Here is a 16,057-nt window from a genome sequence, read left to right as displayed (position 1 = left end):
AGGAGCTGCATGAATAGCATGTGCCCATAGGTGAGCCAGAATTACAGACAATAGGGATGCTAGCTGACTTTGTAACAAAATATTAGCATTGGCCATAAATGAACAGAAATTTCAATATAATGTATTTGTAAAGTTGGAAGTATTTTTCTTATTTTGCCCAGGAGATGTGTACATTTTGAAAAGCATTGCATTGTATGTTGGCATCTAGTCTGATGAGAGTAGGCATATGTTTATTTTACAACAGGAGAGAATATATGCATATAAGTATTGTCATTGGCCGAAGGTGTTGGAAAATAGCAGCCAATAAAAAATCCAATATTGTTCGTTCCTAATAAACATCAGGTTGGCCTGCCTCACAAAGGCACAGTGGTAAAAATATACGCTGAATATGAAAATATATAGGAGATTTTCTACAACAGAGGATGAACACAGACAATTGTAAGCTTCAGCGGCTATCAAAAACTTTAATGAACACTGAATTTATTGCTGCAACCATCTTGGCTCGACACAAAATAATTCTTTCCTTTACTCTCCCTGAGGTACAGGTTTATATTTCAATGACACATGTCTCAAAAGAAGAAAAACACAGAACAAATGTACCTTTTACAATGCAACATTGTTAAGATTAGTCAACAATAAATATAACATATCCAAACACGCAAAGATCTGCATAGCAACTGGAACTGCAGAACTAGAGAGATAGACCAATTATCAGCCTGGCCAATAATATCCTATTTAATATTTTTGTGACAATCATCAGTAGTTATCTGATTGTTGATGACATTAATTAATTTAAAATGGCACTAAATAGCACCATAGTTGTAAAAATTGACGATATATTTTTCTGTATGTTTCTTGAATCTTTGTTTCATTTTGGAGATTGTTTTCTTCGAAATTTTGGCACCAATACTTCTTTTTTACGCCCATCAACATATTCTCAGTTCTAAATCTTGGCTATTGGACTCCTTCATTATTAATAATCGTTAATGGCCATGACAAAGGCTAATTGGTTGATCCCTAGCAAAAACAACAGATGGCATTTACAATTCAACATGCCACGAGGTTGAAAGTACCTCTAAAACTTCAGTTCTGGTGGCAAGAGCCACACCACTCAGTCCAAGAATGTTGGTTGAATGAATGAACAGTGAGCAGTCCTTATCTTACTGCTGTAGGTTAGTGTTCAAGCTTTGCACCTTTTTTACTGGAGCATTTTAGTTTTCAAAATTTGGGTCTTTCTTGACAGTTCAGCTGCATTTACCTCCATTATTATCTTTTGGATGACTTCAAAAGTGTAGCGGAGCTTTGATGGATAACTGATATTTAGGGTATAAAAAAGCCCAAACAGCATGGCAGTTGCAAGGGCCACAATGTCAAGGTCATGAAGAATCGCTTCACCCTCAATGATGACTCCTACATCAAAATAGTCACTGCTGGGAGTGTTTCTGACAACATAGATCCCCACTGTTGTTCCCCTCTATGGCACTTAGGGTGTTGGCCTCAGTCATGTCCTGGTGAAAGATAAAGCATCTCTAAGACTTTTTGGAAACCAAAACAACAACAAAATCTTTCTTCACACTCACATTCAGATTATTTCAACCATTACATTATATAAACGGAATAAATCAAGCTCTTCTGATTTAGGCTACTTTGTATTAAATGTTTTATTTTTTATTGTGACAAAGGCTTCAAATTTTGCACACACTCACCATGTATTGCTGCACCAGATCATCACGATCCTCGTATAGATGCAGAGTCCTTTGATGATGGCCTCCCTGCCAGCATCAATGTCATCCTCAAGATTTAGAACAGGCAACAGAGTGGCATTTTAACTGAAACTGTCAATAGCACGGGTCAAGTTGGGCAAAGACAAAAATTATGTTGTACGCTTTTTTTTTCCTACTGCCCTTGCGATTAAACAAATTGGTGGTGTTAGTGTCACCCTCCAAATTTGTTAGGCATTTTTTACATTTGACTTATTTTCATTATTTGTAGTATTCACTGAAGCTGAAATGTGTCCCAACATCGGACACAGTATTTTTTAAAGGAACAGTTAACTATCAGAAAAGTCAAAAATTATCTTGTCGCTCCCATAGTAATAAAAGGTCCGTTTTTTTTTTTTCCATAAAACACTTCGAGTTGGAGCTTCCACCTTTTTGTGGATTGAAAAATTTCAAATGCCCTTTTGACTACAAAATAAAAAGATGACGGAATTTTTGTTTTTCGGGAGACTGTTCATGTATAAATGTGTTATATGGATGTGTTGGATGTGCTGCCTTGATTATTCGACAAAACCAATATTAAGTCAGTGACAGGTTCTAAATGTTGGTTTTGATGTATTTTCAATTGATTGTCCAGCCCTATTTCCTGTTCAACCTGTTGTCTTAAACATGGATCCCTTCAGTGGCATTGAGTAGTCAATTATTACAAAAATGACACTTATAATGATACAATTATATATTATAATGATAGAAATGATACTTATAAATCTTTTGCCAACTTTATGCAACGCATAAGCAATTTAAAGTAAATTCTATAGTTCTTACTGTCATCATGGCAGCCATGTCTTTAAGTTTTTTGCCCTGCTGCCCGGATCGCGTCCCAAACACCCTCAGCAGACTCGCAGAGTGTAGGTCAAGCTGTGACATAAACCTTGACTGTAGAGGGATAGTAGTGATGCGTTTGAACTCTGCATTTATCTGAAAACAACAAGAAACTTTTAACATCACATCCTATTGATATTTTTAACACCAAAACCACAACTGCCAATCATATTACCGGATTCACTGTGCATGTTTATGGAATACTCTGAACCACATCCTAATAGTGTCAAGCATTAGTCTAGCTGTTGCACATACAATCTACAGTACAAGAACAAGAAGTTACACCATGATTAAGTTTTTTTTTTTAAACTTGCCTCCACTACATCAAAGAGAGCTGGCCATCGTTGTTTGATATCACTGATCATGGGGGCATCAGATATGATTTCTTGTCTTCTTAATGCAAAGGTTTTTTGCATTTTAGGGTTAGTGACATGTGAATGTGCTGGATGATTAATTGAAATCTGTTTTCTATTACAAATGTGGCTACTAACAGAGCAGGTAAAAGGCATACTCACCACAAAGGCGTTACTCTACAGTGAAAGAGCTGACTCCATATGATTTGCACAGAGATTTGCAAAAAAAAACATTGTTTTACAGAGCAAAATTATTTCACTAAATGCAAATAATCTATACTAGATGTTTACAGTGTGAGAAAGTTATTTTTTTGATGGCTGATACTAATCTTTTTCATAGAAAAGCAGCAAAAATACATTTCTGCATCTGAAAATGCAAATGCACCAATTATGTCTTCATTATACATTATTTCACCTTGATACTCACCACAGAAAGGTAAGGTAGCTGATTGTGAGCTGCACAAAACACAAATTACTGCGTTTGTATACGATTTATTTGGTTCTGAATGTAACTGCATTAAGACACTTGATTCTGACATTTAGAGGAAAGATTCTCACCACAAAGCTTGAGCCACAGAGGAGGGGTTATTGTAAAAAACTTCAAAAGGCAATCTGCAGAAGCAACAAGAGCAACAATGGATGTAATTACAAATTTAGTGGGTCAGTCGATATTTAGGGGGGGTCTTCGTCTGCCCCGTTTACAGGAATGTATGACGATTTTTAGGTCACGCGGACCCCGGGAATGTATGAATTGGCCTTCGTTCTCAACCGCAGCAAAGCGTTGTACTTCTTCTTGACTAAAACCAATGTTATGTTAACTGCACAGTCTGTATAAATAATGCCAATTAACGTTACTAAAGCTAAAACGGGCTAACAGCAGATGCCATTAGAACAAATTAATACATTGTCCACGGGCTAAATCCGACCGTTCACTGACTGGCTCGGTGCTGTTAACACATGATTTCATACAAACGTTCGGCTTTCGCTCGATCAAAGTAACACACGTTACTCTCGGTCTAAATTCTACCAAGTTAGCTAGCTGCCACTGCGTTGTTAACACAAAATTTCAACAAACCTATTCAGCCTTCTCCACTGTCGGTCAACTTATCGGTGAAAAAACAACAACAACCATGCAGGGACCCGGAGCGCTGCGTTCGGTCAAGTTAAATAAGGTTTTACAGAAAAAGGCGCCATGAGCTCAAAAAGACAAGAAGACGAAAAAAAAACACAGAGAAAACTTGACGTTAATGGACACGGTGATAAAACAGTGAGAACCCCATGCCAGTTAATTAACCCTTTTAGGCGGTTCTCAAGACATGAGACTACATACTATTAAGCGTTAGCCAAGTTGAAATTCAATACTTACCGAGCTGATGTCATGGCGTTATGGCGTAGCCTTGACCTTGACTGTCCTCATCTTCCATAAATGCATTGCGCGAATCCCTCCAAATGTGCATTTGCGCAGAATATCGCGAGAGTTAATATTGCTGTATGATTGACTCACTTTATCCCTACATGACCTGAACATGTCCAAGTACTTTGTCTGCATATCATGTAGTTTCTACACAATAATGTTACATTTTGTGTTAAAACATGAAACAATTGTGTTAAACACATCAAAGATGTTTATATAAATCCAACAGACAGACATCTCATTTTTTTTCAGTGAATAAGGCGCAACGGATTATAAAGTGCACCATCAATCAATGGCAGTTTCTAAAAAATGTCATGTATAAGGCGCACCGGATTATAAGGCGCACTGTCAGCTTTAAAAAAAAAAAAAAGGCTTTTGGGTGTGCCTTAAAATGCAGAAAATACAGTACTTTGTGTTAATACAACGTTATAGCAATGTATTATAACGTAATAATTTCCAACTCTTTGATCATTTTACTCCTACACAATTTGATCACTTAACTACAAGGTTTTTCAATCCCTTTACTGGAACCCAATTTGATCCTTAACTAACAATATTTATTATTGTTATTCCATTGCCAGTTACATATTTTCATAATTGTACATTTTAATTTGTTTAATGTATACAATTTTACTTTGAGATAATCTAATGTAAATAAAGAACGGGATTTACAATTAAATACAATAAATATATATTGGAGTGTTTCCCCCACTTGAATGTGACAGTTTTGTTTCAAAACCTTTGAGGATCTACATTAACAGTATGTGCTTGTATAAGTGAGCCAGAATTACAGACAACTGAATGCTCTGGCTGACTTTGATATTAGCATTTACCAGAAAATAACATTTCAATCTAGTATATTTGTAAATTTGAAAATATTGTTCTTATTTTGCCCAGGCAATGTGTACATTTTGAAAAGCATTGCATTGTATGTCGGCATCGACTCTGATAAGAGTAGGCATATGTTTAGTTCACAACAGGAGAGACAGAGTTCTCTTCAATATTTATATAAAATAACAGATGGCATCAACAATTCAATATGCCACAAACTAGAAAGTAGTTACCTGTAAAACTTCAATTCTGGTTTTAAGGGAACCAGCCACATCAGTCAGTCCAAGAATGTTGAGAGAATGGATGAATGAATGAATTGTGAGCAGTCCTCACCTCAACTGCTGTAGCTTAGTTTTCAAGCTTTGGGCCTTTCTTACTAGAGCATTTTAGTTTTCATGCTTTGGGCCTTTCTTGATAGTTCAGCTGCATTTACCTCCATTATTATCTTTTGGATAACTTCAGAAGTGTAGCAGAGCTTTGATGGATAACTCATATTTAGGGAATAAAAAGGCCCAAACAGCATGGCAGTTGCAAAGGTTACATTGTCAACGTCATAAAGCACTTCACTCTCAATGATGACCTAAACATCAAAGTGGTCACTGCTGGGAGTGTCTCTGGCAACATAGATCCCGACTGTTGTTCCCTCTATGGCACTTAGTGTGTTGGCCTCAGTTATACCCTGGTGAAAGATCAGGCATTTCTCTAAGACTTTTTTGAAAAAAAAAAATCTTAAAACACTCAATTTCTTCACACCCACGCTTACATTCAGATTATTTCAACCATTACATTATGGCTATAAACTGAATGAATCAAGCTCTTGTGACTTAGGCTATTTTGTTTTAAAAAACGTTTTATTTTGTTATGTGATTTAGGCTTCTCCTAATTTTGCACACTCACCATGTATTACTGCTACTGCTTTGCAGAAACTGACATATTTCTTCACGCAGCTCGAAAAATCTGTTCAGTACTTTTCCGCGGCTTAACCATCTCACGTCTGTGTGTTCCGAACCAAACTCTTCCAGAAAAGACTTAAACTCGCGGAGATTCAGACCTTTGGCTCTTATAAAGTTAACAACTTGTGTTACTGTGGTCATAACATGTTCCATCTTTAGGGCTTTAGCACACAGTGACTCTTGATGTGTAATGCAGTGATAAACCGATAGCTCACCTGCACAATTCTCTTCCCGCATCTTTTCACGCATCCTGCCCACCAGACCATTCTTTTTACCACTCATCGCTGGCGCACCATCAGTGGTTAATCCCACGAGTTTATCCCACGGCAGGTTTATTTCAGTTACACATTGCAGACCTCCTCAAAAATGTCCTTCCCTGTGGTTGTGCCATGCATGGATTTAAATCCCAAAAGCTCCTCCGTAACACACATTTTTGAGTCGACGATGAAGACTGACAGCTGCGCAGTATCAGACGCGTCAGTGCTCTCGTCCATAGCAAGGGAAAAAGAAACAATCTTTCCCCTTTTCCATCAGCTGGTCATGCAGATTGGTGGCAAGATCACATATGCGCTCCGCTATTGTGTTCCTGCTCAGGCTTACGTTTGAAAAGGCCTGTTTTTTCTCTGGGCACACTTGGTCACAAACTTTCAGCATTCTTTTTAAAAAATTCTCCCTTATTGAAGGATCGGGTTGATTTGGCGATTTCTTCTGCCACGATATAACTCGCCTTTACAGCAGCCTCGTTTTGTGCTGTGGCTTTTTTAAACATATTCTGTTGTGAAACCAAACCTCTCTTCATCTCCTCTACTTTCTGGCTCCTTTGAGTCGTGTCCAGGTCCTTGTACTTGTCCTGATGTTTTGTTTCATAGTGTCTCCTAAGGTTGTACTCCTTAGGTACCGACACATTGGCTCCACAAACGAGACAAACAGGTCTGTCTTTCAGATACGTAAACATATATTCTGTCTCCCACCTGTCCCGGAAAGTTCTGTTTTCTCCCTTCCTTTTCGTCATTTTTGGTAGGGGTAACACAGTGACACCTAGAGTTGTAGTATTAGGCCGCAGTACGTCTGGAAAGAACGCTGCTTGCTAGAAATCTACTGAAACCAAGCTGGCGCGCCAAAACAACCGCAGAGCATTATGGGATTTGTAGTATTCACGGTGAATGCGGTGTTACAGCAACACCGCCGCTGTATAATACCGGCGGGCCAGCTCTAATGTTAATTTAATATTGCCCCACGGGCCAAATGAAATTACACGGCAGGCCAAATTTGGCCCGCGGGCCAGAGTTTGACACCTGTGGTCTAGCTGTTGCACAGACAACAGAAGAAGTTGTTAAGTTTTCCTTTTTAAAACTTGCCTCCACGACATCAAAGAGAGCTGGCCATCATTATTTGACATCACTGGTCATGGGGGCATCACAAATGCTTTCCTGTCTTCTTAATGCAAAGGTTTTTTTACATTTTAGCCCGAACCTTCTGTCTGTTGTTACATTTCTTTAAATCTGCAAGGAGTTTGACCCTCATTTTCTCAAGGGACTGGCTGCTCTCTCCGAATGGAAGGGATGGGTAGTAAGCCACTTCACCCCTCTTTGTTTTTTTTACTTCACCAGGCAGGAGAACGTTTCCCATCTGGTTTGTGTTTCAAAGAAATCACGCAAAATTCTGGACATCCTACTTTCCTGAGAAATGTACGGTAGTTGGAGAACTTATATTTGAGACTCATTTTTCATCCTTCATAACCAGTGGCTCAGCCCTTCTCTTGTATACATGGATGCCTCATGACAAGTGTTTCTGCAACTTGGTCAAACCTATTGTCCTTGAGGTACACTGCATGTTTGACTACCTCCTGAATCATACCGTCTAATATAACAGATTTAAGCTTCGGACATATAATAATATAAGGTTCAGGGGGACATGCAATGACCAAATATAACATTTTAACTGTCAATGTGCTGTTTCATAATTAAAAAATGAGAATAAGAAATTATGTAAAAACACATGCCAGTGTTATTGTATAAAAAGTGTACAAAATAATGTAATAGAGAAAACAAACAAAATAACAAACAGCAAAAGCGGAATACCAATGGGTTTGAATGTATCATAGCAAACAGTTTTGTAAATTTCTTAGTTATCATGGGAATCTCATGTCTGTGGGAATCCTGGCCCTCCTTTTCATGTGTCTGTATGTGCCTGCCAATTTGTTATCTTACCTCAAGACACAGATAGATAGATCTCTTCAAGGTCACCATCTTCACACACCCAACCAGATCAGCAGCCAGAGGATACTCATTGACCAGTTCACAGACTTCCACAAGAACAAGTTCTCGTGCCGGAGATGGAGTCAGCTCAAAGGCTCCAAAATGCTCACAATACCATCCACACAGAAACTTCAACACAAAAGATACCCTCTGAAACATCTTCTGCAAAGTGTATCTCAGATATATCAGGCTCTCTCTGCTTAAAAGCTTGAGCTAGCTCTGTCTTCAAAAAAATCTAATGGAACTGGAGACACAATTGACACATCTAGCATTGGTTTATCAATGGTTGAAGATGACAAATGGTACCCAATCATAAACTAATGTTTCACAGCCAGAGAGAGGGGCACGTTTTTAAAGCAACTGGTGTGTTTGATTACCTTTTTAAAGAAACTGTGCTTTATCTCGATACTGATGGTCCAAAGCCCCACAAAAGGCCCAAATAGTCTTATGAGTTGTGGGTAATGTTCTATGCAGTGGTGTTTAGGCAGTAGTCTTTTGTTAGGAAACACCTCTTCATACCTTTGTTGATGGTTAGGAATTTTGCTCTCAAGGTATGCAATGGACTCGTTATTGTCGAATGGGGCAACCACAAGCTCAACAATCTGTTTTAGGTCCAACAAGACCTGCCATGTTGGATCGTGCTCAGGAATCTAAGGCCCAATTAAAAATGGCAGAAGTCTTAACAAGCTCCAATTTTCAAGGCCATTACCACCTATGGTGTTCCTACTTGAGAGATTTTGTGGCAAAATATGAGGCTTATTCGTTTTGTCCGACCACTGGTATAGAAATTGTAGAATGGAATTGTTAACATAATCCAAAGTGATATACTTCTTTGATATTAATGATGAGATGCGATGTGCAATTTTCACAGGCACAATACCTTCAAAAAGTTCGTGGGCAATGTCAGGAGGGTAGCCACTGACAACATGAAAATGAGATGAGTGCTCCAGTAAAAGGACAAGCCTTTTTAACTCCAAAAGAGCTACTGCCACCATCTTGGGCTGCTCTGACATGTATTTCATTTGTTCTGAAGGTGAAGGTTCCTGACCTAACCTCATTTGAGACAATGTCAGAAGCTGTTGCCAAAAAAAACGACAAAAATAGTGTCCTGTAAAGTTTTCAACAAAGCCCGCTATTCCATGAGCGCCTAAATTTTCTGCAGCAATATTCTGCACTGTTCCTTTAAGAGATGTGCCCAATTGTGGGACAAAAATACCATCAACTTCCAAAGACCTGAGATCATGTATTAAGGGCTCCAAAACCTTCTCATAGCCTCTTAACATAATTTGTTTTACACAAAATGACCAAATAAATGAAGGGCAAAGACTAATTAGAGCCTGGAGGTACGTTACACAGCAGCCAATATACAGCACAAAGTTTGTGGGTTTTGCGGGAGGGCCTAGAGGGTAACAGACCTCAAAGCCATCAACATACAAACCAGTAGATAAACTTTTAAGTCTTTCCCTGACAACAAACTGTTTTGTTTACAATGCAGACCATCCCTGAGTGGCTTGTACATAAATTATTTTGCAGTCCCTGTTTCTCTTTGTTTGCTTTCCTACTCAACAACACATGTAGGGATTCAAGAATGGGGACATACTGCAAGCCTTTGGTCTCTTTAACATCCAAAATATATTCAACCGGTGCAACTTTATTAAAAGTTTGCCTAGTAATATTGCTTACATTTGTATGCAGAACTCAAAGGACCACCCTTCTCTATCGCTTTACTTATAGGATTCCCTTTGGACAGAAAAGAGGTTATTTCTTGTATGATAGCTCTGTCTATCTGGAGGTTGTGCTGGATATGCAAATTGAGATGACATCACCTCAAGGAACTAGACAATGTCAGTCGATCTACGAGCCATCCAACACCTCTGCAACAATCACAGAACGAAGCTTAAAGCTACGCTACAGAAATGGACGGAGCTTCGGGCAATTAGGTGAAGAGCACAGTTTATTACACAACTGTACCACAAGTTTATTTAGCATTTCTTTTAGCAATTTCTTCATAGAAGAAAAGGGGACCTGGTGGTATCAATGGCCAGATCGCTGCGTTAAATTATGCGATTTATTGCTCGATAATGGCCACCTGAATTGTTCCAGAGGCGTTGGATGGCTCGCAGATCGACTGACATTGTCTGGTTTCTTGAGCTGACGTTATCCTAATTTGCAAATCCAACTCAAACCCAAAAGCAGATCCATGCGTGCAAAAGAAGATTTGTGCATCCAAAGGAGATTCTCGCACGTGTCTCGCGAGAGTCATACTCAGTCATACAATTGTTAAAACATGGATACAAGTTTGAAAACACAAATTCAAATTTGAAATCACGAATACAAATCTGAAAACACGGATACAAATCTGAAAACACAGATACAAATCTAAAAACATAGATATGAAATTGACAACACAAATACAAATTTGAATACACGGATACGTTTTTTTGACAGCTGTCTTAACTCCATAGATCCATGAGTGCAAAGGCAGATCCATGCGTCCGAAGGAAGATTCATGTACGTGTCTTGCAAGAGTGGTACTCATACGAGTGGTAAACACGGATTGAAATCTGAAAACACAAATACAAATCTGATAACACGAATACAAATCTGATAACATGAATACAAATCTGAAAACACTGATACAAATCTGAAAACTCAGATACAATTCTGAAAACACGCATACGTGTATTTGAAAACAAGGATACGCCTTTTTGACAGTGATCTTACACCATAGTGGTTTTGAAAAATGTTAACTAGAATGCCATCAGTGTGGGATCTTGAGAGACAAAAGATAACACATGGGCCTCTCAAGGCTCTGTGTTTCTATTGCTCATGTGATACAATAATGACATGGCAAAATGAAGAATTTAAAGAAAGTAATATTTGCTGATTATACAACATTATATTGCTCTGGAGAGAGTTTTGACAGACTTGTAAGTACTGTGCTAGACAAATTGAATGTGTTATAGAACTAGTTTGACACAATACTATCTCTGAACTTTAACAAAACCAATTTTATCATCTTTGGCACTAGAAAAAATTAAGCGCTGTCAAAATCACAGTTGACTCAAGTGCAATTGTACAGAGACCCTCTGGGTATGAAAAAAAATGCACTAATCTGTGCCCTCATTTCTGTAGGCTCAGCAGTGTCGGAAGTAATGCTTTACAAAGCAATGTAATTACTGTAATACAATAAATGTTTACTTGCTGATCTACTACAGCTAAGATGAAACAGCAGGTTGAATATGGACTATATATACCCAAAATGGACTTACAGTTCGTCGAAGATAAAAACAAGAAAAATACAATCGTTAGGTCCACTTTGTGCTCCTATAAAGCTATCCACTTCGCAAAATTGGAGCAGTAATTGGACAAACCATTTCAAGCAGGCCAAAGTAACGTAAAATTAGCGTAAAGAAAACACACAGAGGATTGCACTCTCTCCCTTAGAGGAGACACTTCCACATCAAAAGGTTAAAAGATTCGTTAGGAGATATGCTGCTGCTTTCCACAGTGGATTCACCAGCTTTTGGAGACCTTGTCAGTAAGACCCCTGTTGTAACTAGCAATAATGACAAGGTATGCTAATGTTTATTTTCACTGCATAACTGCCGTTAATAGTCTATTAATACTGTTTTTTCCGGGTTATAAGGCGCACAGGTATATAAGCCGCAGCAGCAAAAATTGACCAAAACAACAAATTTTGCCACGGATAAGCCGCACTGGACTGTAAGGCGTAGGTCATAACATCAGATATATATGCAAAAAGATGGTATATGAAAGTTTGAAATTTTTGTGTATATTTTTAAAGTCGACTACCAACTGCAACATCCTCTCTCTAACAGCATTCTGTCTCCCATTGTTTAATTGATAGATGAATTTAGTGAACATTACACACTGCACCTAAATAATATACAATCATAATATTATTAATACAATCTTATATACTGCATACTGTATATAAAACACAATTTTGTATGCAAGATCTTTATGCCTTCCTCACACCGATGATTTTTTGCCAGCTCGACGGCTGGATAACGACATTTCAAACAACCAGACTGTTTCCTTTTGCTCTGCTTTATTTGACAATGGTCATTGACCATTCCCCTCTTAAGGTCGCCGTAAAACTAGAAAAATAAAACATGTAATCAGCTGATGATACGTAGCACCTTTCGAGATAACAAGCAAGTTGGACAACAAAAAAATACTCTGATTTCCAATGTCTCTAACAATAAACAAAACAGTGTCAATTTTGACAACTTGTGTACTTACGAATAATTCTCGTCCAAGGCAAAACAAAATAATATCAGCAATCCTCGAACATTAACCTGTCGTCTTTGCACGCTTCCACATTGGATAACTCACGTCTACTGAGAAAAACAATATTTCGAAGTCACCAGAAGAGAGCGTTCTAAGTCTATGTACAAATCTTAAACAACAAAAGTGGTATTGCGCTTCTGAAGGGCAGAATTATCTTAATAGTCAATTTAATAGTTGTTCCATAAACCTACTCCTTGAGCAGATACACATATTTGCTTGACCGGTGGGGAAAAACAGCAGATAAACCGCACTGGATTATAAGCGGCAGGGCTCAAATCATGGGGAAAAAGTCGTGGTTTATAGTCCCGAAAAATACGGTAGTGTTCAATGTGTATCAAGATGAAGCATACAAAACCCATGTTACTAGTATGTTTACCACCTTTAATGATGTAGGCTAGCTGCTAACATTAGCTCCACCGAAACTATCTATGTTTTAAATATATGTCTCTAACCAAGTCAAATGATCTTGAATTTGAACATTATTCAATAAAGTATATATTGAATGGAAAATGCACTAACTTTTTTCCCCACAGCATAAACAATGCATCACTATGCTGTACAGCTAAATTATAAAGGGGTAAAAATACAAAAATATATATATTTTGCATCTTGTCTTTAAAGGTTTACATTACAATACAGCCAACCTTTCACTGGATGTGTAATGAGCGTGATGAGCTACAGTTAGAATGGTGAATCCAAATTGCCAGTTATGGTGGTGAGAGTAATATAAAAGTAATGCAATAGTAGTGTAATGCATTACATTTCAAATGCAGTAAGATTGAAATGTAATAACTTAGAAATAACAGAAATAAGCAATAATGTGTTACAGTTTTGAAGTAACTTGCCCAACACTGTAACTCAGTTTACTTAAACCGTGCACATGGTTTACTGTAAACGCTGTATTGAAGGGAGGTGTCCCGGGTTGATGAACTGTGAGCGGGGTGACGACGGAGCGTTTGATGTGAGTGTGGAATAATTGGATGCCGGCTGTTCTGCTCCCCAAGAAGTACAAGTTCTGTGTTTCCATTCTGCTTGATAAAAACTTTAAAGTGTTTGAAACACTTCACGCAGAACACACTGCATTAATAATAGTTAAGTAAAGATAGAAGGCAGTGGAAGATTCTGTTTTTGCATACATCTCTGTCGAAACGTCTAAACACAAATGATGGCTCTATCCCTCATCAACAACGCGGACTAATTCGCGACAATGGCAAAATCAACATTTGCCAAATAGTTAAACAGTCATCTTTGTTGAATAGGCATTTACCTTTATGAAGCAGGAGCTGAAGTGTGCAGAAACGATCTGCAAATTGTAGGTTTTAATAATGAATAGGATTAAAACCAATCAAAAACTTGGCAAAAGCGTTTATATCCTAAATAGATGTTGTAAGAAGATCATGGGGAAGTGAGTTCCTTTACCTAGTAACACATAATCATGTTATCGTTCCTCTCAGTGTTGGGAGTAACGAATTCCAGTAATGCAATACATTTTGCTGGAACCCAGTAGTGTAATATATTACACACAAAAACAATAGTAACATTGTACTCTATATAAATCAGAAAACGCAATGCATTACAATGCATTTTTAGCATGAAGGTTTGTTTTTCCCCAAATTCTCCCAAAATACTAAAAGATCGGAGAAGTCCAAGGCAAAATGTTTACTTACTGTTGTTGATACATATATACAGCACAACAGCAAAGATTAATGTGGTGGCAGGTTGAATAAGTTGAATATGTACACAAGATGGACATATGACGTATGAGATAAAGATAAGAAGAATAAATGGTAAGTGCACTTTGTACATGACACCTAAATAGTTGTCCACACTTTTAGGGCTGTGCCATAATAGTTGTGGCCAATGTGTATCAAGATTAATGATACAAAATTCACTTCAAACAGTACTTAAACACAATAACGATGATGTAAGCTAGCTGCTAACATTAGCCCCACTGAAACCATCTCTTTGTGAAATGTCTGTTCCTACCAAGCAGAATAAACTTGAATTTGAATATTAACAGGGTTAGGGTTAGGGTTAACGCACTTTTTTTGCCTGTAGCATTCACAGTGAATCACTATGCTGTGAAGCTAAGTTATAAAGGGATTAAAAAACAAAAAAAAAGATGTATCCTGTCTTTAAATTGTTACAAAAAAAATACAGATGAAGTAGTTTGCACTGTTTTAAGGCTTAAGCCAACCTTTCACCGGATGTGTAATGAGTGTGAAGAGCACCAATAAGAACAGCAAATCCATATTTCCAGATATGGTGGTGAGAGTAACATAAAAATAATACAGTATTAGTGTAATGCATTACATTTTCAAATACAGTAATATTGTAATGTAAGTAATTACTTTGAAATGACAGTAATAAGTAATAACTAATGCTTTACAGTTTTGATGTGACTTGCCCAACATTAGTTCCGCTCCCCGTCCCGCATCTTACAATTGTCAGACAGTATCTACGAACTTCAGCTTCTGCTGCGTCTATTCAGCAAAGATGATGATTTAAATATTTTACAAATGTTGTTTTTGTTATAGCTATAAGTTTGCGTCATTGCTGAGGGATAAAGTCATCATTGCATTTGAGAGTTGTGCTTTTTTTTGTTTCATGCTTGTGCCTGTTTTTTTTCCCCTGGTGAGTGTCCTCATTAATGTGATTTGTTCCACCTGTCATGTGTGTGCACCTGTTCCGTGATTCATCCAATCAGCTTTCCCTGCCTTGCATTCCTGTCCAGCTATTTTGTGTTAACTCTTGTGCAGTGTATTTAAACCCTAGCTTGCGTTCAATTAGCTGGCGGGTCATTGTCTAAGTCATATAGTTGTCGTAAGTTCTGTCAATGTGTTCCACTGCCGTCGCCCCCCCATGAGTTTGGTTTCGGTTAAACTTTTTGTTAATTTGGATACCGTTTTGTTCATGTTTTGCCGCCCCTGAGTGGAAGTAAATCCTCCTCTTCAAATCACACCATCTCCCGGCTTCCCTGCATTTTTGTGTCCACCTTCCCTCACCTCTCACCACCATGCTACAAAACCGTGACAGAGTCTGCCACTGTCCTTTCATCTTTAAGAATTAATAATGGAGTGCGTCCCGCAGTAGGGGTTCAATACACTACCCATTAAATGGGAGGGAAACACACAATTTGTAGTTCTTGTGGTTAGGAACAGTCCACACCCGTTTAATTCACACTCTTTAACTCTCCAAAAAAACAGCAATACCGTGGGCACTGAGGTTGTCAGCAACAACACACTGATTGTTACCTTTACACATTTCCCTAACTTGGGCACAAATATTCCATGTTGTTCCAAAATAAGGATGTCACTAATCAGAGGTATTA

The 16,057-nt window shown here is 38.0% G+C and overlaps 2 protein-coding genes and 1 pseudogene across 8 annotated transcripts in view; 1 reads left to right on the top strand and 2 right to left on the bottom strand.

The window, feature by feature from the left end:
* The window catches only part of LOC148410200 (uncharacterized), a 53,988-nt gene that overhangs the window by 19,504 nt on the left and 18,427 nt on the right, over nt 1-16,057 (top strand). The gene's annotated exons all lie outside the window — the stretch shown is intronic.
* LOC148410202 (uncharacterized) lies at nt 437-5,762 on the bottom strand. Of its 7 annotated transcripts, XM_088436052.1 has the most exons (10): nt 5,532-5,762; nt 5,432-5,447; nt 4,320-4,396; nt 3,512-3,565; nt 3,381-3,409; nt 3,116-3,144; nt 2,915-2,990; nt 2,544-2,696; nt 1,707-1,792; nt 437-1,508 (listed from the first exon to the last, which is right to left on the bottom strand). In XM_088436052.1, the coding sequence occupies exons 7-10, from the start codon at nt 2,963-2,965 to the stop codon at nt 1,502-1,504; spliced, it is 297 nt and encodes a 98-aa protein (XP_088292178.1). In that variant the 5' UTR covers nt 2,966-2,990; nt 3,116-3,144; nt 3,381-3,409; nt 3,512-3,565; nt 4,320-4,396; nt 5,432-5,447; nt 5,532-5,762; the 3' UTR covers nt 437-1,501. The 7 variants fall into 7 exon arrangements, 3 of the variants coding, with proteins under 3 accessions (XP_088292178.1, XP_088292177.1, XP_088292176.1); XM_088436051.1 differs by having other exon boundaries at nt 5,432-5,762; XR_015868082.1 differs by lacking the exon at nt 2,915-2,990 and having other exon boundaries at nt 1,707-1,835; nt 5,432-5,762.
* Nucleotides 6,092-7,163, bottom strand: LOC148410201 (general transcription factor II-I repeat domain-containing protein 2-like; annotated as a pseudogene).

Source organism: Hippichthys cyanospilos, chromosome 16 (genome assembly GCF_059441005.1).
Source record: "Hippichthys cyanospilos isolate Australia breed blue-spotted pipefish chromosome 16, RoL_Hcya_1.0, whole genome shotgun sequence".
Taxonomy (NCBI): domain Eukaryota; kingdom Metazoa; phylum Chordata; class Actinopteri; order Syngnathiformes; family Syngnathidae; genus Hippichthys; species Hippichthys cyanospilos.
Note: the sequence above shows the minus strand (reverse complement) of the source record. Positions and strands in the feature narration are given on the sequence as shown.